Source organism: Anneissia japonica, unplaced genomic scaffold (assembly GCF_011630105.1).
Source record: "Anneissia japonica isolate Jap-2015-1 unplaced genomic scaffold, ASM1163010v1 scaffold288134_len74827_cov163, whole genome shotgun sequence".
NCBI lineage: Eukaryota > Metazoa > Echinodermata > Crinoidea > Comatulida > Comatulidae > Anneissia > Anneissia japonica.
The window spans coordinates 5,937-32,016 of record NW_022743578.1 but is presented as its reverse complement, the minus strand read 5'-3'; the positions used below and the strand labels follow the sequence as shown (position 1 = coordinate 32,016).

At 31.9% G+C, this 26,080-nt stretch overlaps 1 protein-coding gene, 1 long non-coding RNA gene and 1 pseudogene across 5 annotated transcripts in view; 1 reads left to right on the top strand and 2 right to left on the bottom strand.

The window, feature by feature from the left end:
- The window catches only part of LOC117119508 (mucin-like protein), a 30,321-nt gene extending 4,985 nt beyond the window's left edge, over positions 1-25,336 (bottom strand). The window contains exons 1-35 of one of the 3 annotated variants that reach the window (XM_033264333.1): positions 25,143-25,336; positions 23,725-24,274; positions 22,968-23,147; positions 22,233-22,352; positions 21,891-22,093; positions 21,660-21,747; positions 21,346-21,537; positions 20,029-20,139; positions 18,854-19,111; positions 17,961-18,149; positions 17,658-17,836; positions 16,563-16,743; positions 15,525-15,671; positions 15,098-15,220; positions 14,349-14,465; positions 14,073-14,195; positions 13,460-13,579; positions 12,864-12,998; positions 12,340-12,456; positions 11,604-11,744; positions 10,963-11,085; positions 10,695-10,823; positions 10,203-10,315; positions 9,075-9,315; positions 8,635-8,772; positions 8,376-8,504; positions 7,972-8,091; positions 7,753-7,881; positions 7,358-7,477; positions 6,678-6,797; positions 6,352-6,471; positions 5,761-5,886; positions 4,819-4,952; positions 4,286-4,526; positions 3,597-3,678 (exon numbers count right to left, since the gene is read on the bottom strand). In XM_033264333.1, coding sequence (XP_033120224.1) covers positions 3,597-3,678; positions 4,286-4,526; positions 4,819-4,952; positions 5,761-5,886; positions 6,352-6,471; positions 6,678-6,797; positions 7,358-7,477; positions 7,753-7,881; positions 7,972-8,091; positions 8,376-8,504; positions 8,635-8,772; positions 9,075-9,315; positions 10,203-10,315; positions 10,695-10,823; positions 10,963-11,085; positions 11,604-11,744; positions 12,340-12,456; positions 12,864-12,998; positions 13,460-13,579; positions 14,073-14,195; positions 14,349-14,465; positions 15,098-15,220; positions 15,525-15,671; positions 16,563-16,743; positions 17,658-17,836; positions 17,961-18,149; positions 18,854-19,111; positions 20,029-20,139; positions 21,346-21,537; positions 21,660-21,747; positions 21,891-22,093; positions 22,233-22,352; positions 22,968-23,147; positions 23,725-24,274; positions 25,143-25,277 — 5,474 coding nt within the window. In that variant the 5' untranslated portion in view covers positions 25,278-25,336. Of the gene's footprint in view, positions 1-1,441; positions 1,524-2,134; positions 2,376-2,660; positions 2,795-3,596; positions 3,679-4,285; positions 4,527-4,818; positions 4,953-5,760; positions 5,887-6,351; positions 6,472-6,677; positions 6,798-7,357; positions 7,478-7,752; positions 7,882-7,971; positions 8,092-8,375; positions 8,505-8,634; positions 8,773-9,074; positions 9,316-10,202; positions 10,316-10,694; positions 10,824-10,962; positions 11,086-11,603; positions 11,745-12,339; positions 12,457-12,863; positions 12,999-13,459; positions 13,580-14,072; positions 14,196-14,348; positions 14,466-15,097; positions 15,221-15,524; positions 15,672-16,562; positions 16,744-17,657; positions 17,837-17,960; positions 18,150-18,853; positions 19,112-20,028; positions 20,140-21,345; positions 21,538-21,659; positions 21,748-21,890; positions 22,094-22,232; positions 22,353-22,967; positions 23,148-23,724; positions 24,275-25,142 lie in introns of all 3 variants that reach the window. The other 2 variants (XM_033264334.1, XM_033264335.1) reach the window with 2 other exon arrangements.
- On the top strand, positions 334-14,062 carry LOC117119510. 2 transcript variants are annotated; one of them, XR_004447200.1, is made up of 3 exons: positions 334-1,424; positions 11,612-11,758; positions 13,506-14,062. It is a non-coding gene; the product is annotated as an uncharacterized LOC117119510 (long non-coding RNA). The 2 variants fall into 2 exon arrangements; XR_004447199.1 differs by lacking the exon at positions 334-1,424 and adding an exon at positions 7,355-7,453.
- A 401-nt stretch (positions 25,337-25,737) lies between the features above and the next one.
- LOC117119506 overlaps positions 25,738-26,080 on the bottom strand; it is a 6,275-nt pseudogene continuing 5,932 nt past the window's right edge.

The window sequence follows — 26,080 nt, the reverse complement described above, 5'->3', positions numbered from 1 at the left end:
ACTAAAATTGTGGTGAATTGTCGTTCATGAGACTCACTTCGCAGAAAAAATTAATAAATGTTCCGTATATACTCAAATGTTCGTCCTCGGCACCTTATGCCAACATTGTCAAAATGACAGATTAACGTTAAAATGTCACAGAACCATGAGTAGCATAAAAAGAATAGAATAATCACGTACGGCGTACTATGTACATTATGTTGTAAATATATTCTTTTGAAAGTACAGTAACTTACAATGATGCATATATGTGTAGCGTCTGTCTCTTATACACATCTAGATGTGTATAAGAGACAGCTTTTGTTGAATTACCTTGGTTGGGCTTAATAAATTGGTTTGCGCTATAGTATTATTATTACATATTATTACAATGAATAAAATTATTATGTTATAATAGTAGCATAAAAAGTACACAATGTATGTTTATTAAGATATTTATAAAGAATGTTCAAACATCAGAACTAAAGTATAAAATAAGAGATAGAAATAGCAATAATTAATAATTAATTATAAAGATAGTATAAACATTGGTCTGTGTGAGGGATCGTTTAATGAAAACATCAGAACTAAAGTATAAAATAAGAGATAGAAATAGCAATAATTAATAATTAATTATAAAGATAGTATAAACATTGGTCTGTGTGAGGGATCGTTTAATGTTTCATAGAAGCATCCAAAAATAAAGATTAGACCTAATCCTATTTTTGATTCACTATGCCTTTTGTCATCATTGTTTTTCTCCTTTCTAAGATGACAGAATATAAGTTGAAATGTTGAATCATGGCCAGCAAATTGAAACTCAACAGAATATAATGTAATGTATTCATTAGGCCTACTAAGAATATTTTTTACATTAATTTTTTTTCTTTTGAAAGTTGTATACTGATATTGATATTAAATTTAAAGTGTGGGCTTATTCTGCATTGGTAATCTTGAATAAATAACAAAAGAAATACAACAAACAGCTATATAATTAAAGTAATCCTTCATGAGTTTGTATATTTACAATCTTGTATAAATGTCGTCTGAAGAATGTGGAAGAACAGCCATACAACATAATGCTAAAGTACTCTTATTATTGGGTATAAAGTAATTCAAGAGGAAACACAGCAGACAGAACATGTTTATGGTACTCCTATTTTCGCCAAAAAAGGTCGGACTAAACTCTTAAACATTCGCTATTTCGGATACAGAGAGGCCATGCTGTTTTACTGAGTGCTCTTTCCTGGTTTTTGTTTGTTTACTCCATTTTACCTTTGACACAGTCATGCGCAATGGAATATTTGAAAACAAATCGCCGCGTTGTGTGATCGAAATGAATTTACTTTCAGTTACGCGGACGGGTCTCTCGTGGGTTGTCTTCACTCTCCATTGGGTCGTCATATAACTGGCCGCATCTTGTTCGAAATCTTCCTATTATATCGGTACGTAAGTAACTCACCTGCATGATAGATCATATAAATCGTCTATTTCGCAAACACCACCATTCTTGCAATAGTCGTCTTCACAGACTATAGGGAACTCTGCAAAATATGGTAAACGGAATTATTGGTTGATTGAAGATCAGATCTTGAATTAAAGATTGCACAGTTGGCCATTTTGATTTTAAAAGATAACAATAGTACATCACATTAAGTAAAATGAATTCGTCTTTTAAGGTAGCTGGCACTAAAGTCTGGAACAAACTACCAGCTGATATCAAACAATCGCTCTCAATTAGCTGATTTAAGTGTAGGTATAAGTCTCATGCATTTTCCTGATGTATAGTATTGTATTACTTTCCTCTGACAAAAAATACCAAGGTTTAGTACTATGGGCTAACAGCTAATTCTCCTACGTTTAATATGGGACTACCTTTACCTTTACCTACCTATTATTAGTATTAACAATATCATTTTCAACACTGTTACCAAACCATTATGATAATTTTTGGCATTACAGCCATCACCACAACGGCCATCATCATTAGTTACATATTTCTAATAACGTCATTATCAGAATGATGTTTAAAATCATCATCATATTTATTATCATCATCAGCACCTCAATCACCACCACAATCGTAACCATTCTCTATCATGGTTTTACTAACTATTTTAACGACTCGAGTGGATCACTCTTTAATTGAACAAACCTTGAACACTGGTCTCAATCGGATCAATGCGAACACTTATTGCGTTGTCAGTGGAGTACAGTCTGTCTTCAAAATCTGTTTCGTTGAGCAGTATACTAAGAAGTATTTCTGCCGTATCAGTTGAATTCACATAAAATAGAATCTCGTAAACAGCAATGATACTGCCCTCTCTGAATCCAATAATGCTGCACTCATAGAATGTGCTTGTAGTTTGCAAAGATTCAGCATATATACCACTAACCTGTCGAAATAGAGTGAAAATGAGATATTGCTTCATGATGTAATGGCTTAGATGGCCATGTAGTATGTACATTAACATGCTTACCAAGCAATATCATATAATGTTTGCATAGCAAAACTCTTAAATCTAATGCAATTAAAACTCGAACAACCTGGTAATTTTTTGTCAGAACAATGCTAAATACCAAAATGTATTTGAGTAGCATAAAAAGAATAGAATAATCAAGTACGGTCTACTATGTACATTATGTTGTAAATATATTCTTTTGAAAGTACAGTAACTTACAATGATGCATATATGTGTAGCGTAGTTTCGGTACTTGTCACTAGTTTTATCAAGCAGGGCCGGATCCCAATCTGCAAGTTCTGCCGATTTGTTGACTTCAATAATGCGTATCTGTCCTCTGAACCTCCGGCCAACTAAATACATACAACAATTATAAGCATCAAACTACCAAATCACTGAATTCAAATTATCCATTATTTAGTAACACATGATGTACATATAATAGGACTACATAAAGTGTATCTAAATTAAAGCTGATTGAGAAACTAAAGCGTCAAGAGAGACCTAAATTATATAGGGAGACAATACACTTGGATATATATTGATGAGGCCAATAATTATTTAAATATATCCAAAGCAACACTACAAAGAGCAATGTTTATCAAATGTATTATCAAATTTGTTAAGAATTAATTAAGTTTAAGAAGATGAGAAAATAATTGATGGGCCACGTGTACGTATATTAACATGCTTAACAAGCAACATCATATAATGTTTGCATAGCAAAACTCTTAAATCTAATACATTTAAAACTCAAACAACCACCTGGTAATTTTTTGTCAGAACAATGCTAAATACCAAAATGTCACAGAACCATGAGTAGCATAAAAAGAATAGAATAATCACGTACGGCGTACTATGTACGTTATGTTGTAAATATATTCTTTTGAAAGTACAGTAACTTACAATGATGCATATATGTGTAGCGTAGTTTTGGTACCTGTCTCTTATACACATCTAGATGTGTATAAGAGACAGGTCATGCGCAATGAAATATTTGAAAACAAATCGCCGCGTTGTGTGATCGAAATGAATTTACTTTCAGTTACGCGGACGGGTCTCTCGTGGGTTGCCTTCACTCTCCATTGGGTCGTCATATAACTGGCCGCATCTTGTTCGAAAGCTTCCTATTATATCGGTACGTAAGTAACTCACCTGCATGATGGATCATATAAATCGTCTATTTCGCAAACACCACCATTCTTGCAATAGTCGTCTTCACAGACTATAGGGAACTCTGCAAAATATGGTAAACGGAATTATTGGTTGATTGAAGATCTTAAATTAAAGATTGCACAGTTGGCCATTTTGATTTTAAAAGATAACAATAGTACATCACATTAAGTAAAATGAATTCGTCTTTTAAGGTAGCTGGCACTAAAGTCTGGAACAAACTACCAGCTGATATCAAACAATCGCTCTCAATTAGCTGATTTAAGTGTAGGTATAAGTCTCATGCATTTTCCTGATGTATAGTATTGTATTACTTTCCTCTGACAAAAAATACCAAGGTTTATTACTATGGGCTAACAGCTAATTCTCCTACGTTTAATATGGGACTACCTTTACCTTTACCTACCTATTATTAGTATTAACAATATCATTTTCAACACTGTTACCAAACCATTATGATAATTTTTGGCATTACAGCCATCACCACAACGACCATCATCATTAGTTACATATTTCTAATAACGTCATTATCAGAATTATGTTTAAAAATCATCATCATATTTATTATCATCATCACCACCTCAATCACCACCACAATCGTAACCATTCTCTATCATGGTTTTACTAACTATTTTAACGGCTCGAGTGGATCACTCTTTAATTGAACAAACCTTGAACACTGGTCTCACTCGGATCAATGCGAACACTTATTGCGTTGTCAGTGGAGTACAGTCTGTCTTCAAAATCTGTTTTGTTGAGCAGTATACTAAGAATCATTTCTGCCGTATCAGTTGAATTAACATAAAACAGAATCTCGTAAACAGCAATGATACTGCCCTCTCTGAATCCAATAATGCTGCACTCATAGAATGTGCTTGTAGTTTGCAAAGATTCAGCATATATACCACTAACCTGTCGAAATAGAGTGAAAATGAGATATTGCTTCTTGATGTAATGGCTTAGATGGCCATGTAGTATGTACATTAACATGCTTACCAAGCAATATCATATAATGTTTGCATAGCAAAACTCTTAAATCTAATACAATTAAAACTCGAACAACCTGGTAATTTTTTGTCAGAACAATGCTAAATACCAAAATGTCACAGAACCATGAGTAGCATAAAAAGAATAGAATAATCACGTACGGCGTACTATGTACGTTATGTTGTAAATATATTCTTTTGAAAGTACAGTAACCTACAATGATGCATATATGTGTAGCGTAGTTCCGGTACTTGTCACTAGTTTTATCAAGCAGGGCCGGATCCCAATCTGCAAGTTCTGCCGATTTGTTGACTTCAATAATGCGTATCTGTCCTCTTAACCTCCGGCCAACTAAATACATACAACAATTATAAGCATCTTATCATACTACCAAATCACTGAATTCAAATTACCATTATTTAGTAACGCATGATGTACATAAAATAGGACTACATAAAGTGTATCTAAATTAAAGGCGATTGGGAAATAAAAGCGTCAAGAGAGACCTAAATTATATAGGGAGACAATACACTTGGATACATATTGATGAGGCCAATAATTATTTAAATGTATCCAAAGCAACACTACAAAAGCAATGTTTATCAAATGTATTATCAAATTTGTTAAGAATTAATTATGTTTAAGAAGATGAGAAAATAATTGATGAACTGTAAAACAATAAAATAAATCAAAATATTCATGGAATAGTAGTGGGGATGAATTATGGAGTGACTTGTATACATATACAAGATCTTGAAGTTATTTCGAAGATGAATGGGTAAACAATGGAGACGATAGTTGGGATATATACTTATGATTTTTAGTGAAAGAAATGAGTCTTGGGCTACATTTAACTGGAGTTGTAATTCCTTCAGCAGCTTCCAGGACAAGTCATAAAGAACACTATTATAATAATCCAATCAAGGTGTAATTAAATGATGGATAAGTTAGCCTTTTTATGGCGGCTAGGTTGTCACGGACCAAGCCCAAGTTCAGCACAATTTCGCTTGCAAATTATGGGTTATTCTCCTACCTTAAACCTTACCCATTTAATTATACAAAGTAATCAATTCAAATAACTCTTTTTGTTGATTAAGCTCAGGTTTATTCGTTCAATACAAACATTTTCCATTTATAAATTATGAGAATGTTGAATTACCTGAACAGATGCCATTGACACGCACTAAAGTTGGCTCACATTCGCAAACATAACTTCCTTGTAAATTTGTACACACCTCGCCCTGACCGTTGCATATTGAGGAAGAGATCGCACACTCATTAATATCTGTAAAAATATAATTATTACTGTCATTAGTTTTAATACCATAAACAGGTCAATATTAAATGAATATAACATAGGTAAGTATAAATATATTTTGAATATTGGAGATAGTTAAAGTACTGTAGGTACAGTATTGTAACAAAAAATAGTTTCCTTAAATTTATTATTCCTGTTGCAATCTGCAAAACGAAAGTAATAAATTAATTTAAAACATTGTAGAGATTTTGTAAAAAGCTTGTTTTGTAAACGACCCACTTTCATTACTTACCCCTTGCGTGTTTAGCCAAATGGCAGTCACATGAATGGAAATGTATATTCTTATTGTATCCGCTATATAGTTATTTAATTATTGATTTATCTGTAAATACATTGTACGTTTTGATGATTTTGTGCATGCCTAGTTGAATATTATTAGCTCAATACTTGCCAATCTTTATATTCAATTAAAAATACACCATTGGTACATACCTTCACAGTTTCCATCAACACTGGTATAACCCGAAAGGCAGTCACATCTATAACTTCCGATCAGATTAGTGCAAACCTCATTAGCGCCGGTACACGGTAAGTCATCGCACTCGTTTATGTCTATTCAGAGAGAAAATTTAAAGGAAAAGGTTATAATATTTCAATTTCGTTTCATGTAATTTACATTACAAATTTGTTTATTTTATAGTAGAGACTCTGAGAGCAATGCTTACGACCCCTGTTGCATGAACATATCACAGTTCATAATATGAATTATAAAGATATTTTTTGCTCACACAGGTATAAGTCTTTACTTAAATCTTTACCTTCACATAATTCATCAACACTGATGTAACCGGATTGGCAGTCGCACCTATAACTTCCCATCACATTAATGCAAACTTCACTAGCATTGGAACATGGGGAGTCATCACACTCGTCTATATCTATTCAAGGGCAAAATTTAACAGTAATAATTTTCAATAATGTATAGGTAATTTTTTTACAATTTTGATTATGCATTTGTATGTTCCTGGGCCCCATGGGGGAATTTTGTTTCTGAACAGGAATCCCAGGTTAAAGGAGAAATAAATATAAATGAAGTATATAACATAGGTAAGTATAAATATATTTTGAATATTGGAGATAGTTAAAGTACTGTAGGTACAGTATTGTAACAGAAAATAGTTTCCTTATGTTTATTATTCCTGTTGCAATCTGCAAAACGAAAGTAATAAATTAATTTAAAACATTGTAGAGATTTTGTAAAAAGCTTGTTTTGTAAACGACCCACTTTCATTACTTATCCCTTGCATGTTTAGCCAAATGGCAGTCACATGAATGGAAATGTGTATTCTTATTGTATCCGCTATATAGTTATTTAATTGTTGATTTATCTGTAAATACATTGTACGTTTTGATGATGTTGTGCATGCCTAGTTGAATATTATTAGCTCAATACTTGCCAATCTTTATATTCAATTAAAAATACACCATTGGTACATACCTTCACAATTTCCATCAACACTGGTATAACCCGAAAGGCAGTCACATCTATAACTTCCGATCAGATTAGTGCAAACCTCATTAGCGCCGGTACACGGTAAGTCATCACATTCGTTTATGTCTATTCAGAGAGAAAATTTAAAGGAAAAGGTTATAATATTTCAATTTCGTTTCATATAATTTACATTACAAATTTGTTTATTTTATAGTAGAGACTCTGAGAGCAATGCTTACGACCCCTGCTGCATGAACATATCACAGTTCATAATATGAATTATAAAGATATTTTTTGCTCACATAGGTATAAGTCTTTACTTAAATCCAGTTAAATAAATAAAAAAAAGAATTTAAATGAATATTTATTTAGAAGGCAAGCCCTAAAACCACCATCGTTACCTGTGCATATGTCAGTTGTGTTGCGGCTGTAGCCAGGTTGACATTCGCAGACATAACTTCCGTTTACGTTTATGCACTGTTCACTTGATACGCTACAATCATTAGTATTGCCTGCGCATTCGTCAATATCTGTAAAATGCATCATGTCTCGTAAAAATTCAAATTATACAGTGCATTTTATACTATATAAGACAAATTATACACTTAAGTTTACCGTACCTTCACATAATCCATCAACACTGATGTAACCAGATTGGCAGTCGCACCTATAACTTCCCATCACATTAATGCAAACTTCACTAGCATTGGAACATGGGGAGTCATCACACTCGTCTATATCTATTCAAGGGCAAAATTTAAAAGTAATAATTTTCAATAATGTATAGGTAATTTTTTACAATTTTGATTATGCATTTGTATGTTCCTGGGCCCCATGGGGAAATTTTGTTTCTGAACAGGAATCCCAGGTTAAAGGAGAAATAAATATAAATGAAGTATTCACATTTCACATTTATGTCATTGAAAATTTTAATTTGACTTTATTTGTTACAAAAAAAAATCACATTATTGCAGTGTTTAAAATGGATTTCTTTGAAAGCAAGCATCTGAAAAACCATCCATACCTGTACATGTGGGATTACTGTCGCGACTATAGCCAGGTTGACACAGGCAGGAAAAGCTTCCATTCACGTTTATACACTGTTCAATTGAAACATCGCAGTCATCAGTATTGGTTTCGCATTCGTCAATATCTGTAAAATGTATTGTCCTAGTCAAATAGCATTTAATACTCAAAAATACTACAGTGTGAATCATGGTCCCCAGAAAAAAGACTTAAATTGTATAGAAAAAACCCCCAAAATACGAAAACAGTATACTTACCTATGCAAGTGTCGTTGTTATTTGTAAGCTCATATCCGTCACTACATGTATGACACTCGTAGTTGCCATTCTCAATGTAAACACAAGTGGTAAAAAATCTCTCGGAACAGTTGTCGGTATTAGCTTCACATGGGTCAACTGTAGTGTATTAGAAAATATAGGAGAAAAGGATACATTATGTAAATCTTGCAACTGTTGAATAAGGAAGTAAATAATCCTCATTTTACAATACCTCAATGCAATGTATGATGTTTTTCCCCCCCAAAAAAAGCAATGATAAAGACGTAGCAAAATACACTTTAATTCAATTTATACTAAAACTTTAGGTAGGTGTTTTTCATACTTGATAATTTCGACAACACAACAGAGACCGATAATTCATCCAGCTAGACACATCAATTCGGAATATCTTAAACACTCAAATAATGTCTTAAACCTACCAGGAAGTATAGATGCCGTCTCTGCTAGTGAAACTCTATTGTTTGGCTCAACAAAGTCTTTATTTCTTCCTTCCAAATTTGCCAAGAAAACTCGCAGTAATCTCTCTTCACTAATATCAGATCCCTGACGGAACTTTACAGTAAAAATTGTCTCAGCACCGCCGGATATATTTGTGAAGCTATTGGTAACAGTTTCTAAGAAACTCGCTGACAACTCTGTACCTTCAAAGTATGCATTCATCTATGGAAATGTATTTTTTTCAAGAAAATGTTTTTTTTTACAGATGTAGATTAAGATCGATGTTTGATTATTTATTCTTGGATAAATGCTAGATATACATATGTAGATTACAATCCCAATAGCACCTTACTGTCGCTAAATGTTAAACTTTAATAGTAGTCATAAGAATGTGGCAATATTGTAGTCTTTATTGCAGACAAACAGTAAAAATTTTATTATTAACTTTGGCAACAATAAGTCGATTCCAGTAAATGACTACCATTTTAGAACTAATAATATGAAGAATATAGTTATACATTATATAATTTATACATATAATATATATAATTATAAACATAGATCTACATTTTGGGTTGACCACTATTACATTCTTCCTTCTAGAAACAATTAGTTTTCATTTTATTTATGGTAGTTACTTATTTCTAATACTTACTTGGTTAATATTTTATCTTTGGAATTTTTGTTAAGGAAATTAGGCTCAATATCGTTACTAGTTCCTTAGTTTAATAAGAGGTTGGAAAATAACCCATTAGTTACTTGCATCGTCATTGCCCTGAATTGCATCGGACGTCATCGTTGACTATAATTTATGCATAGAGGGCGCTAATTAGCTTTATCTTCACAACGACAAGGGCTGAAATAAATAAAGTATCGGGAAACTCCAGCTCTCCCCAAAGACGCAATGAGTTGTTTAAAATGTGCACAAGCCAGAACGCCTTTACGTCCTGCAGCTGATCTGAGAAGGTTTGGTTTAACAACTAAGCCCTGGGCAAGGAGGGTTTCCAAACAGCAGATGTTTTAAGACGTTGAGCCACCCACAAGTATGTGAGGGACATAGAAATTTACACAATCACAATTCTATAAGAAATAATAACAAATGTACTTACGTCGTTAGCAATGTCTATCATGGCTTGTTCCAAGTCAAGTAGGTGGTAATAATCATCAACCACCCAACCAAGCAAATCAGTAAAAACAACTCGCAGCATAATTGCCTTAATAGCTGAACAAAATTTTAAAAACATTGTTATAAATTATGTCTCTTCGTGTTTCCTTTATGGCTTTATTTTTGATAATTATTGTTAGTTGAATAAAGGATACTGTAACAATGTTATTTCAAAGTATTTTTATATGTTTGGAATATTGTAAGTATTGAATAATACTGTAAGAATATCTGATAAGTCTGAAAAAATATCAGATAGAAACCAAGGAGCCTTATTGACTGAAAGAGATTTGCTGACAAAAACATTTTACAAACGCATTTTACACACACACAAACACACCCACATATAAACATATACATTGTAATTATAATCATACAATTACTATTAATTATAATAATAGATAATTATTTATTTTCATGAGTAAAGCTTAAAACATACCAACGCAATTTCCACTTTCGTTGAACGTGTTGTCATTACATGGACAATCGTAGGTGCCAAGCAAGTTGATGCATTGTCTGTTTTCATTCTCAGGACAGATGTTAGAATCTTCCATACACTCATTGATGTCTAAATTAATGCAATTTGATTATGAATATTACTATTAAAGACAACGAATTCGTGCGATCTTCGGTATCGATTAATTATTTTGACATGGGAGATTTGTTATATTTCTGTCCTACATACTGAACCTATTTAACATTCATACCTTGACACATCACTCCGTCACCTGAATAGCCACTGTTGCATGTGCAATCAAATGAACCAATGGTATTGCTACATATAGCATCCTCTGCACAATTGTCTAGCTTGTACAAGCATTCGTCGTAGTCTGTAAAAACACCGAAATGATAATATATTGGCATATTGCCTAGCCATATTCTTTTTCATTCAAAAAATTCCTTTCCAAACTATGCGATAAGGCATCATTTGTAGACAATCTGCATCCTCTTGATTGACAAAGATGAAAATAATTGTAGTAGATACATTATCGTAAAATTATACATATAAAATCTATAATCTGTTTAATAAAAGTATGTGCGACAAAATATTTTATTATCATTTTACTGTATAAAAGAAATTTGCGACTTTTCGAGTACAAATTCAACCAGACACTTGATTTCTAACAACATAGATAGAGATCTAGTTTATTTTTCTTGCAGCAGTCAAATCTTTCTGAAAGTGTTTTTTAGTATAAGTTGCACTACTCTACATAGTTTAGTACTAAGTATATTTATTGTCGCTAGTATTCATGTTTTGTCATTTATGTTCGAAGAGTAAATGCAGTCTTCTTCAAACATGTATTATAATAATAATATTATAATATAATGCATATCTGTATATAATTACCAACACAGCTTCCGTTTCGTGCGTTACCTCCATCTTGGCTGACGTATCCTATGTTACAAGAACAAGCATACGAACCTTCTGTGTTAAGGCATGATGCATTGTCGTCGCAGTCATCAGACTCGTCCTGACACTCGTTGAAATCTAATTGAAAACAGGTAAGTTATTTAAATAGTCACAATAGAATCAGAATTTCATATATTTTAAATACAACAAATTTCTAGTTGTTGATATCATTATTAACAAGTAAACAGAATTAAGGGTCATAGTAACATTAGCTGTATCCTTGGTTTGATAGTCTTATGTACAATGGGTGCGATATCTAATAGTTTGCTAAAAAGTATACTGTAAATCGTGTGTAACTTCAGAGAAAAATTAAAAATAATTCATTCATATTGCACAAATTTCATTAGAATATGTTCAAATTCACATTACAATCATATAGACAAGAATACAAGTTTACAATATAAAAGAGAAGTTAAAATTAAGGAAAGCTAATATTATGGAAAGCTAAAATTTAACAGCATACTAAAATTAGATAAAATTGCATCACAGAAAAGTTAAACGATAAAATATTAATCAGACCTGCAACAAGATATTAAAACCGTCAATTAATTAATTCATCAATTAATTATGAATTATAACACATTAAATTACACTTCCAAATAAGGAGTACAAAACATCAAATGATTATTTCGATTAGGTGTTTTAAAAAATCTTAGCATCCACATAATCGTACCTATACAGTCGTTTCCACTTGCAATGTATCCCGAATGACACTCGCAGTCGTATGAACCATCAGTGTTGACACAATCTGCATTGACTGAACAATTGCCGATAATACATTCATCGATATCTATAAAGCAATAAAGATTTGGACTTCTTGATGTTTGATGCAAAATTATAAATTCCATTCATAAAACCTAAAAGCTTAACACAAAACTAACTTTAACTTGTCAGATAAATTGTTTCAAACATAGCATTTGTTTCAAAGAACAGTTTCACACTCTTAAACTTTGTCAGATAATTTTCAATGGTTGTTCTTCAGTACTACGTAACAAATATTCTATAAAACTCCCTGAGCAGTTTGCGTAGACATTTGTGTGCTAAAATAAAAAAGACTACCTCACAATAAACACAAATATTGAAAACGCAAAGCAATTAAATTATAAGTATTAAACACGAAATTATCATAGAAATAATTACCACCTTACAGTAATATAATATACAAACAAAATGCTGTATTTGGAAAAAAAATCTTACCAATACAGGTCCTTTGGTCATTTGCTAACTCATATCCCATATCACAATAGCATGTGTAACCTCCTTGTGTGTTGTTACAGCTTCCAACCCTCATATCACAAAGGTTTAAAGTGATGTTATCACACTCATCCACGTCTAGATAAAACGATGGTAAAATGTGTCAAAAATGTTGATATTAGCTTTTAGAGCTGACACTGACATGCACCAAAATTATCACGATGGGCCTAGCTCTCGGTATCCGCAGTGCAGTGTTAAAATAAGCATTAGGCAGTTTTCGCCGCACGATGGTAACCTTAACGTTAACGGATGACGTCATAATTTATTCATCTTGCCTTGTGGAGTACGTTAATTTCAGGATTTTACATGCTGTACTAACAAGTTAAGGTTAACGTCGTGCAGCGAAAACTACCTATTGTTAAATATTCCCAATATAAATGTCGAGATTTGTATCTACAGTTGATCTTTGTCACCACAATCATACTTATATATTTCCTATTTATATAGGGTCTATTAAAATTGTATTTGTTTCTTTTCTGATTGTATTGCTTTCAAAATAGTTAGTTTACCGGATAGTATTTAAAGTTGGTTTACACTACCTATACATGTTGTGTTATCTGTAATATCCTCCACGTATCCATTTAGACAAAGGCACTGTGGCTGGCCATCAAGAAAGCAGTCTGCATTGGTACATGAGCCTTCCGTACACATTTGAACAGCTTTGAAAGGAATACAGTTAGGAGGACGGAGATAATTTAACATAATATTGTACAACAAATTACAGCTGTTTAATTATTAAATATAACATGTTTTTTTTTCGTTTCGACACATTACTTTTCAATATATTGCACGATTCGTGATATGCAGACATATATTAATTCTAGTGTGAAACAATTAATACAATAAACACAACTAAGTTTTTACATATTTAACGTAGTGAAAATATCATCTCATAGTGTACCAATACAATACACTTGTTGTAGTCGAGGATGTAGTAGATTACTGTAGACTACAACGATGTTTTAGAGCATTCACTATCTTTTGGGCTTAGTCTAAGAATGTATTGTATCTGTTAGTGTGTTATAACTTAGTATTTAGTTTGTTTATTAAATTTAACAAAATACTCAAGTTCCTTATCTGCAAAACTTTGGATTTGTAGCTTATGATTTTTTTTTCAATATACATATCATATACTATTTTTTGTAAACTCACCTGTACAACTTATTTGGTTGGAATCGAGATGAAAACCCTCAGAGCAGTTACACATGTAGGAACCATCAGTGTTTATACAAATTTGTTGACAATTATCCGTTTGTAATTCACATTCGTTCACATCTATATTTATGTAATTTTAATGGATAAACAAATAATAAAGTTATTATATTAGTTTTTTTTAAATTATTTCGTAAGTATATTGATAAATCAATTCTTTTATGTCACATAAATATAAAAATGGTGATGGTAAAAATTTGAACGCATTGGTGTTACCTCTACACGTGGATCCATCATCAATAAATCCCTCCTGACATGTACAAACGAATGAACCAACAGTATTCATACAGTCAGTGTTCGCACCACAAATTGATAAAGAACACTCATTAACGTCTAAAGGAGTCAATAAACAGAGAATAGATTATGAATACCTACTGAGGTTATGAATATTAAACAATATTTACATTAAAGATGAATCCAGACATTCATAAAGTCAGCACACTCTGATCCTAATTTCCCTAAATGGCTTATAATATTTTCATGAAGGAAATTGCTAAATGTTGGTTATCTGGTACTGCTCAAATTATCATCTCCCTTATTTATTTACTGTGTGTATGACTATTTACTGACGGAGAGTACAACTGTATACAGTGGCGGCTCTAGGATATAATTTATGGGAGGGCTAAGATGTCCGACTGGGACTAAGTATTTATGGGTTTAACTATAGTGCGCAGCGTTATCTGAGGGCCGAAGACACGAGCTCGAGCTGGGTATGGGAAGGGGTGTCCTCTCCTCCCAAAACAAGATTAAAAAAAAAAATTGGGACTTCTACTAGATGGCAGGAAATGGCTGGGATGGGAAAACTAGGCCTATTTTTTTTTTGGTCCGACTGCCTGACGAGCTTTGGCCGATAGGGGGGCTTGACCAGACCAATGGGGGGGAGGCTTAAGCCCCCTCCCCCCGCTGGCGCCGCCACTGACTGTATATAATGATTGTATCATGCCATGTCAGTTAGCGTTACTTACCTGTACACTGTGTGCCGTCCCCGCTAAAGCCTTCATTACAGGTACAAGTGAATGATCCAACGGTATTATTGCATACTGCGTTAATGTCGCAGTTATCTATTTGCTGATCACACTCGTTAATTTCTGATAATGTAAAAAAGTGGATTAATACTCGCGTCTTAGATTATGTTAAATTTTAAGCTTAATATAAAAAATTTTTAGGCTTAATATCTAAAATAATATTTGTTTTTTAATCTTACTTTGAAAAATGACATCATATTAAAAAGAAGAAAACGAAAAAGCACCCACTTATACTCCTGGGTGGAAAGAAGCAATTAAAATAATAGCATACATATAAATGACGCATAGTACGCCTAAGAAAATTAGTAGTACGTATTATTAGTAGGACTAATATTAGATGGAGCTAAAAATAGATGTCAGTGCATACCAAGGCAGTGTTTTCCGTTTGGGTGCAAGACAAAACCAGGACGACAAGAACATATATAGCTTCCAAGTGTGTTTGTGCACAACTCTTCGTGTTCACAGAATGGCTGAGTATCGTCTCTGTCAATCATTGTAGCACATTCATCATAATCTGAAATACAACGTAGCTGAAAATTGTCAATTGTGGAACTCATAAATTGTTTAACTAATAATAATTTCACTTATATTTTCAATATTTTGAATCGCTCATAATACCATGTAATCATTGATTAAATTGGTGAGATTTTCATCTTTAAAGATAAACTCAAAACATAATTAACATATTGAATAGATTATTTTAAAAGATCAAATAAATAACCTCTAACCCGAAACAGGGTGAATAATTATTTTTTGCACCGATTTACTTTTTTCTACAAAATCTTTAATTCAATTAGAGTAAATCTTAAGGTCTATGCAATAGAATAAAACAAATATATTACAGTATTTAACTCTCCGTTAATCGACGAGTATCTATTTCACAAAAATGTTTAATTGTACGTTTATACCTTATATAACATACCAATACGCAATTCAAGGCTGAATAGTTCAACTTATAGTTTAACAAAAGAAAGAATAAAAAAACCAAAAAAAAACCAAAACAAACAAACACAGGTATACGGTACCTAGACTGTTCTATGGGTGTGTGTGTGACATGAGTGATTGAGTTGTAGATATTTCAAACAAAGCAAGCAATAAAAGTGTGAGAAATAATTTAATGTCATTTAAAAAATCTTTGTTTTTATTTTACTTTTGAGGTATATAAAAATGGGAAACACCTCTCTCTGATCTGCAGACTGTGTTATGTTCCTTAACTTTCTACCAATATAAAAAATCGAATCATGTCATTAAATGTGTATATTATAAAGGCATTATTTTCTTTAATTATTTAATAGGATTTATATAGTACACACACACAACACGTACTCATTTATACTCCTAGATAAAGAGTTGCAAATAATTGCCATTTTTCATCTAAACACTCAGCTATCACTATTAAAATTACCATAGCATTTGAAACCATCTCCAATAAGACCAGAAGGGCATAAGCCACAAGTGTTTCCTTCTTCGGGGGCTTCATTATCTCTACAAGTGACACCTGGATGGCAGGGATCATCGAGACAGGCATCGTAATCTTCGGAGCAGTCAATACCTGACCATGCTTTTGGGCAGATACATTTTACGAGCTAAAAAAAATTTAAAAAAAAACCAAAAAAACAAAACAGAAAAACTTAGACTACGATTTTTACATTAAATAATTGGTCGATCATCGATTTAACATCGTTTGAAGCTTCTCATTTATATTCGATTCAATTTCCCTAAATATTTGAGGCATGCTGTGGCAAAATGACTAAATTTGTCTCACAGTATTTAATAAATCAATAGTTAATAAAAATATTAAAATAAGTATGTATAAGTAGTTTAAACAAAGTAATTAGCATAGTAAAATCTTGCAGAATATTGTGTTAATTACTTTGTGTACTTCATATATTTGAATGATAAGATGCGTTTTATATTGAGTTGGTTTCTGAAAAAAAAAACCCCCCCCCCCCCCCAAAAAAAAAAACCAAAAAGAAAAAAAAAAAAAAAACAGAAAAACTTAGACTTCGATTTTTACATTAAATAATTGGTCGATCTTCGATTTAACATCGTTTGAAGCTTCTCATTTATATTCGATTCAATTTCCCTAAATATTTGAGGCATGCTGTGGCAAAATGACTAAATTTGTCTCACAGTATTTAATAAATCAATAGTTAATAAAAATATTAAAATAAGTATGTATAAGTAGTTTAAACAAAGTAATTAGCATAGTAAAATCTTGCAGAATATTGTGTTAATTTGTAACTAATTACTTTGTGTACTTCATATATTTGAATGATAAGATGCGTTTTATATTGAGTTGGTTTCTGTTAGTGCATGTAAACAAATATTATTGTCTACTGTTTTATTCGGCCAACGCTTGGTCCGAAAGGACAATTTACACAAGTCCACCCACCACCATGATCATCTTTATGCGGTCAGTTTTTACAATTTTACTCAATGTTTGTGAACGTATAAGCCTATATCATAGAAACAGACAAATATTTGTTAGAATTCGTACAGAAAACATATCGTCCACAATGTCAAATCCGTTGAGTAAGGCGTTGTAGTCGCATTCACCATTTACACATGGACAAAGTCGAACTTCCAGGATAATGCTAGAAGAAAGAGTACCATCGGAGACAACCAGGTTGACAGTGACAATATCTGTGTTGTTGGGTGTCCAAGTAAATTCGCCATCTAATAGACAAAAAATATTTGTATAATAAGTCTCTTTTGTGTGATATAATGATAGTAATAAGTGTAATATTTTTATTTCCAAAAAATAAAATAACGTTTAAAAACAAGTTACATCTCAACGTACTCGAGTTTATGGAAGCACCCTTTATATCCGTTCCTAGCGAATATGTCAGTGAGGAAGTTGAGTCAGCAGCAGTTGCAACCACTTTAAGAAGAACTGGATCACCCAACTTCACAAATATCTGTCGAGAGCCGTTGAGTACCGGAATAGGGCTCATGTCCAGAATGTCAGTAATATTCGGTGGAAACAGCCCTTGAAGATATTAAATAAAAGCCATTATAGACCAAAGTATGTGTACTTTGTAGTATTCGGTGCTTTGTCCTCATGTCATCCTGGTATGCAGTAATTAGTATACTTTCATTGTTATTAAAAATTACACGTTTAAAAATATAGCAACAGTACAAGGGTCTTAGTAGAAATGGTAGATAGTGAACAATTAATAAAATATAGTATAACATAATACAGATAGAACTACCTCCCACCGGACACCATCTCGGTATTTCTAATTGAAGTTTTGCAAATGCTAATATAACTATGTAATATCTACGTAGGCCTATTAATCAGTGAAGAATATTTTTACTTCACTGCTCAAAAAACAGAATTTATTAGTATTTCGACTTGAAAAAAAAAAATTAGAATGAAAATGAGATCTGAAAGAGGGATGTCAATGGGAAAAATAGGGAAATGGGCATGGGATAAGGAATGGGAATTGGAATACGAAACTAAGTAATTATATTAACGATAAGGATGATAATAATTCTAAATAATGAACAATGAAAGACAATGAAACTAATAATTTCATATAATTTTTAGTAACATGGTAATTTATTTTTTATAGTATGATAAAAATGACCATATTGACACTAATGCTAACAAACAACAATAAAAAGAATAACCAAAAAAAAAAATATATATTGGAAACCCTAACAGTTGCACAAAATTACATTATGAGATACCTAATATCATTTCGTCTTCTTCGAAAACATCGTTTGTTTCTTTGGTGCTGATACCAATAGCTATGTTTTTCGTTACCAATGCGTCGTAAAGACATTCTTTACTCGTTCCACAAGCTTCCTGGACGTTTTGTAAAAATTCATTGTCGGCTTCACTTATCAGTTCGTCGGTAAACATTGGTACAAATTGTAAGTCGTTAATGTCGCTGTAGGTATTTCCGGGAGTGTATGTAAAAAAAGATTCATCTTCTCGAACTCTCCCTATGAATAAACATAACATATTAAAAACAATTACCTATAGCCTTAATGTGACAAATGATATGCTAATATATTAATTATGATACGAAAACCACTTCCAAATAAATAATATACAACGAAAATAACCACTATAAATAAAAATAAATAAATAATAATGATAATAATAAATTAATAAATAATTAATGATAATAAATAATAAAAATAAATAAATAAATAATTATAAAATAATAATAATAACAAAAAATAGGCTAATAATAATAATAATAATAATAATAATAATAATAATAATAATAATAATAATAATAGTAATAATAATAATAATAATAGCCTAATAAAAATGATTTACAATACGTTTCCCTACATAATATTTGATTGTTTTTTTCTTTCAATCGTACTATACATACTATCGTTAGTTTTCCCTGTTAGAAAAGGATATAATTTTCTGACTTTTGATTAAACTCTAATGTGCTTTAAAAATGAATGCAAACTAAGCCAAGTTTAGTTGAGAGTTGTCTTCATTAAATTATTGGTTATTCTATGCTTTATTTATATATTTTGATTGTGTGACTAATATGCCATTGTATAATATGCCCTCTAGAGGAAAGAAAAAGGTAGTTCAAATAAATGGCAGTGAGAAAACTTTTGAACTGATGTGTCTTATCTTTATTTCAACCATTCGTTGTAAGAAGTTATATCAGGAACGGACTTGTAAAAATTTGTTATTAACTCATTGTGTATTTCGTTTTTTTATAAGCAGAAAAGTAATAGATAAAATGAATAGTAGATCTCAAGAGTGTATACATAAACTATGATTTCATGTTTATTTTCTGTGCAACATGATCTTTGAAACAATTTATAAATTGATATTTATTACATATTAATATAATCTAAGATAAGATAAATTGATATTTATTACTTACAACTGTTTCCAACATCAAAAAGTTGTCGCTCTGTTAGATTTTGACTTGGATTTAAACATAAGCTTCCATTACGGTAGCAAACGTCGTCACTTATATTACCATTCCATATACCTAAAACATTAGGAACAACAAATGACAGTTAATACATAACAATTGTTTTTTTTCAAATCGAAAAAATAGCTGTTTTGAAAGACAAACAAACAAAAACTTTTATTACGGTAGCAAATAAATGTTGTCACTATTATCAGTATTCCATATCCCTAAAACATTCAATAATTTGTTATAAAAATTTTAAAAAGCAGTATAAACTCGTGATAGTCATTATACTCAACAACGAATGACAGCTAATACATAACACATTTTTTTCATATTGCAAACGTATAGTTGTCTCGAAAGACAATGTCTCTTGGTGTAGGCCTATAAGCAAAATGTAGCAAAAATGAGAGGTTGCATATTTTGGCTATGTTTTGTAAAAATTTGGATATGTTGTAAAAATAGACATCACTGAATATAAAAGTATGCGCAACATTTTTTTCTATGTGCAAGTGATGTAACTATCAATTTAATTTCAAAATGGCCGTCATCATTTAAACATTTTATTACTAATAATTGTACGTTTATGACATAAAACTACATGTATTTCTTGTTAAAACAAGATTTTAACATTGATCATGACTCTTAATACATCGACCCTTAAAGGTGTCATACAAATATTTTGAAATTGAATTACTTTGTAGTAGTATACAAATTATTTACTTGAGCATAGAAATTGTTTATTTATTTGGGCAAGAAAATCCAAAACTACTGTAAAATGTGTACCCTGATTTGTATACTGGATAATGATAAAAATAGTAAGGACATCTAGTGATTGGAAGATTTTCGCTGTCAATATTTTTTTTGTAAATACACTAATTTCCATGTTAAATTATTTCATAAGCAATTCAATTTTAAATTATTATTTTTTTCTTGGGGGGTTGGGTATTTTCTATGAGACATTATGAAAACTCTAAAAATTCTTAGACCGTCAGCATATTTCAAAATGCCGACAAATTAATAACTTAATAATTAATATTGGATGCCAATTTGCGTAGTATTAAATATGGTTTTTCTCTGTAGTTATCAGCCACCGGCACCTTCTGGTCAATTGGTTCTTATGCACCTGGGTGATTGTGATTCTTAGAAGTAGGACATTGGTATTGGAATTGTATATGTATTATTCTGCTTTAATAGGTCAGTCAATTATATATGGAACTAAAATAAATTTTGTTTACCAAATGCAAAGTATTTTCATTTTTGTTGAAATCTGTATTGTCTTACCGAATAAGCCTTTTGTCCGACCCAGGTATGTTTGTGGATACTGCAGTACAACATCCAACATTTTTTCAGTAACAGCAACCCCAATGTTTATTCCTGAAGACCAAGATGCAAACACACGGTCACTACCACTGGTAAAATTCTCCATGCTTATGAACAACGAAAACGAAGGATCATTAACGTTGAAATAATCTCCTGTAAAGAAAATAATTAAGAAATGAAAACGAGGAAAACGAAAAATAGAATACGAGGAAGCACAAAACGAGTTTTCTATTTTAGCAGTATTGTTTTAATACTCGTCCTGGAGTTTGACTTACCGTCCATTAGATCATTTACTCTGACTTCCTCGGTACCATTAACAAGAATACTGAAACCTGTACCATTCTCCCACATTGTAAACTGAACCTACAGAGGTATGAAGTAATCATTGAAATATATTTATATACTACTGTTATTTATAGTGTTAAACAATAACCTATATACTTTATATGGTGGCAAGTTTAAATTTCGCCCACCTATCTATCTTTTGGAAAAAGCAAAAACTATACCACTGTTTCAATCTCCAGAGAATAAGATGCAGCAAATGCCGAAAATATTGTGGCCAGTATCGGGCCACTTAGCGGGTCTGACATTCGGCCAATCAGCGTGAATGAACCATCATCAAGAGTAGAACAAATGTACTCTCCCTTTCCATTGAAGGTATACGCGTAATTATCAGATGTTGTCAGATGAGGATCGCCCCAGAACCAACCTTGAAAAATAAACAATTAAACTTATTTTAAATACATGATTGGGTCTGCATTTATTTAATACTTTTTATACTTTATGTAATTACCTTTTATCCAGTAGTCATCTTTATAATAGTAATGTATAATAAATTATAATCTTACTTGTTTTTGGTGGTCTATAATTAGTACAAGATGCAGGAGGGCGCTTTTCGTAGTATAGATTACAGTAACTAGGGTCGTTAGAAGCTGTACAACATTCATATCTTGGAAATAGGTCATCGACTGATAAATAAATTTAAGAAAATAACACAATTATATTAATATTAATCATTTGACTTCAAAATAATTAGACCGGAATTTTCTAAAAATTCATATATTTCTTTTTTTGTTTTGAAAGGTTAAAATAAATTGAAGTAGTATGGCTTGTATTGTTAAAATCCTGGTTTTTCAATCACAATAAAATTTGTTAATTTTATAAAAAATTATTACTTTTTTAGAATCTACAATAACTAAATTGTACATATCCTTCAAAATATAAATATTATAAACATGTGTTTTTACATTGAATGGTCAGTACAGTTCACTTAATCAACCTGTTAAATAAACTTTATTTCTCCCCTAGAATGTGTTGTTTAAATCCAAGTATTCAAACAAATATTTTTAATACAGAATGCATTCCTTTTAATTTATTTTTTTAATTAAGCAAATCATGAAATGAGGAACAAAACCCATTTGAGAACCTCAAACACCAGGAATGGAGACGCCAATATTATCAGTTTTGAAAGAATGTAAACTTCTTTGGAGATGTGCAAAAAGACAAAAAGGTAGTGTCTTTAATGCATACCTTGTAAAAAAACAATATTAAGTCAGTTAAAGGGTAGAAACTATTTCACTTACGCAGGTACTCGTAGTAATTCTGTATAATTCCCCATCTTCCGAATTGAAATTGTGTCCGTAGAGCAAAACTACTAGCTAGAACTTCGAAATACCCTTCAAGCAATTGATTGCCGTAGTAGCAACATCTTACGCCAGCGTTGTTACGAGGAATGACGGACTGAAAACATCTCACTGGCAATACTATTAGTAAACAGAATTTAAAAGATGCTATTGAAAATTAATTGTATGGTTATATTATTATTACTACAACAATAATAAAAATAATATTAAATACTAGTAATGATGCTTCTTGAATTCCTAACAAAACGCGGACCGGGATAGATGGCCGATTCCATTATTTTCTTTTACATTCGAGGGTAAAAATAGAATTTATGTGACCTCGAATTTGGAATTTGGCCTTTTTTCCCTAAAATGTAATCACCTCTTTCTTATATATCAGATACCAATGTACTATATTTTATTATGATCCATATTCTTAGTTCTTGCGTAATCTTGTTAACAGAGACAGGATCATGAATAGGCACCTTGTTCAACACCGTTTAGGTACCTTATAATTGTCTTTTAATTAGACCTTAGCAACAAAAATTAAAGAGGGAGGATTAGATAAGAAGTTGAACGTTTTTTGCCATTATTAGTAATGCACTATACATCAGTAAGGCCACTACATTGTTTTTGTTTTTGTTTTTGTTTTTTTTAAAGATGATTATTCATGTTCAAGGAGCATAGGGCTGCATGATTTTGATATTCTTACACTAACCTGTTGAAGAGAGTACTCTTTGTAGGTAATCTGGGTCGTAATTATTAGCAGTCAGAAATGAATCAACGTCATTGCCGCGTCCCCTTCCAAAGTTATGCAATGAAATTGATGGGGCCCACGTAAAACGGCCGTCTACACGTGCTTGCCAGAAAGTACACGGACACGTCGTTAGACGCTGCGAAACCCAAGTGTCTGCAGCGGGCTCCCTTTTATACCAGTCAGTACATCTCTGAAGTGGATTAACAGTTGTCTCAGTGTTTTCTTCCAGTCTAAATATCCATCTGCCTAACTGACCACTGTTTCCAATGAATTTGTTTGGTCGGTACTGTTCAAAAATCGTTATTGGCGATGGCCTGGTTAGAGTGAATGAATCAGTCCCATTTGGATTAAGTATCAATGTAAAGTCACTGTTTGCGTTTGCGTTGAATCCAATTAAAGCATCCGCTGGACTCTCGGTATTCCCATTCCATTTCATGCCATCATTTTCGTAATTAAACAGAACAAAACTGTATGTGCCATCTGTAGCTAGGACGCCTTGGAATGTGTTGGTCTGAAATAATGTTAATTATGTACTATGTATAATATATTTTCTGATATTCGGCTACTTTATCTCATCAAAGAACAATCATAACAAACGTGTTGATAAGCTATAGAAATTCACAAACACGACAGTACATCAAGATATCGGATCTGTTATCAGCGATTTGGTTGTCAATGTTTAATAAGACCTAAACCAAAGCAGCACATTTCCTGCCACAAGCATATTTTTTTCTGCAGTACACATAAGCAATATAGATTTCTTTTAGCCAATTAAAACACAGAAAGCCCACGATGACGTCAGACATACTCATGAATTAAAATCAAAAGACTCACAAAAGCTTTCGCATGTTAGCTCAGTAATATAGTAGGGTGGGCAATTAAGAAAGCACTGGGTTGCAATTCATAGGTTGGATTATTAATTATGAGCACTGGCTTTATACGATAGTATGGGTTATTAAAATCAATAAGTTACTATCTATAAGGTGGGTTATTAACAGCGCTGGTTACTATAGGCTGTTGTATCAATTGAATTTTCTTCCAAAGTGCTTTTTAGAAATTCTATATTTCTTATGTGTGCTGCTGAAAAAAAAGCATTTCCCGCCAAACTGGAAACCATGAAATTATTTTGGCTTTCCTTCAATTAGTTAAAACCAATGCCACTCGCTCGGATTTCTTGCTATGCCAAACCTCCATGCACAGACTGTGAATACTGGCTTTTGTATTTGCCTTTTAACACATAATTTCAATAATTGTTTAATTTTCCACCAATCAACAGCAAGTTTTTGTCTGGATTCAACAATAATAAAGATGATGATGATGATGATGATAAAAATAAAATAATAGCATTGCAAAATCTACACTATACTCGCAATACTTACCTGTTGTGTATTGTTTTCGTATGGCCTTTGATGTATATCTGACCAGGTAGCAATCAGCATCCAAGTTGGTCGAAAGTTATGATTATTAATAGCCTGAGGTGAGTTGTTTATATCCTCTGCAACCGCATTAATCATCTCCGAGTCCTCCAAATTCGATTCAAAAAATTCCTAGATAATAGCGGATAATAGAGTACAAATTACAAATCATATGCTTATATTGATATGGATAATAAAAATAACAGCTAGATTTCCTGTGTATCTGTAAATCATAGCATAGAGCTTTTCTTCATTGCCATAATGAAAATTGATGTTCAAATTAGAAAATAATAATAATAATAATCATAAAACAAATAAAGTAAAAAAAAAACACACTAAAAGCAAAAATGATATCATACTAAAGAAAATTATGAAGAAAAACATTGGAACAAACCAGAAGTCACTGATACTCGAACTACAACTGCAGTCGTAACAACAAGCGTAATGTTGAGAGTTCTTAACATTTATGTTAAAGAACCCGAAAACTGCAGAAATTAGTGTATTTTAGTTTGTACCTTGTGTAAGGTTAAGAGACGAGAGGGAAACTTGCTCACTCATATTACAGTAATGGTATGTCTAACATAGCTGTAGTTACTTTGTAAAGCTTTAGAAAACGCAAATTGAATTAAAATAACATTTTAATTACCCGTATTTAAATTTCAAAGTACGTAAAATGACGTCATTGTTTAATAGGCGCATCTTTGATGTGGCCTTTTTGTTGGAAGCTTGAAAAACATCATAGCATGGAAGGTGACCAAAGTGCCGGGCAAAACAACACAGAGCAAAACATAGCAAAATTGGATACAAAAAGTATATATATATAAGATGTGTATAAGAGACAGTCATCATCCTCATGATGATGGTAGTGACTGGTCAGGGGAGGATTTAGAGGGGGGCTAAAC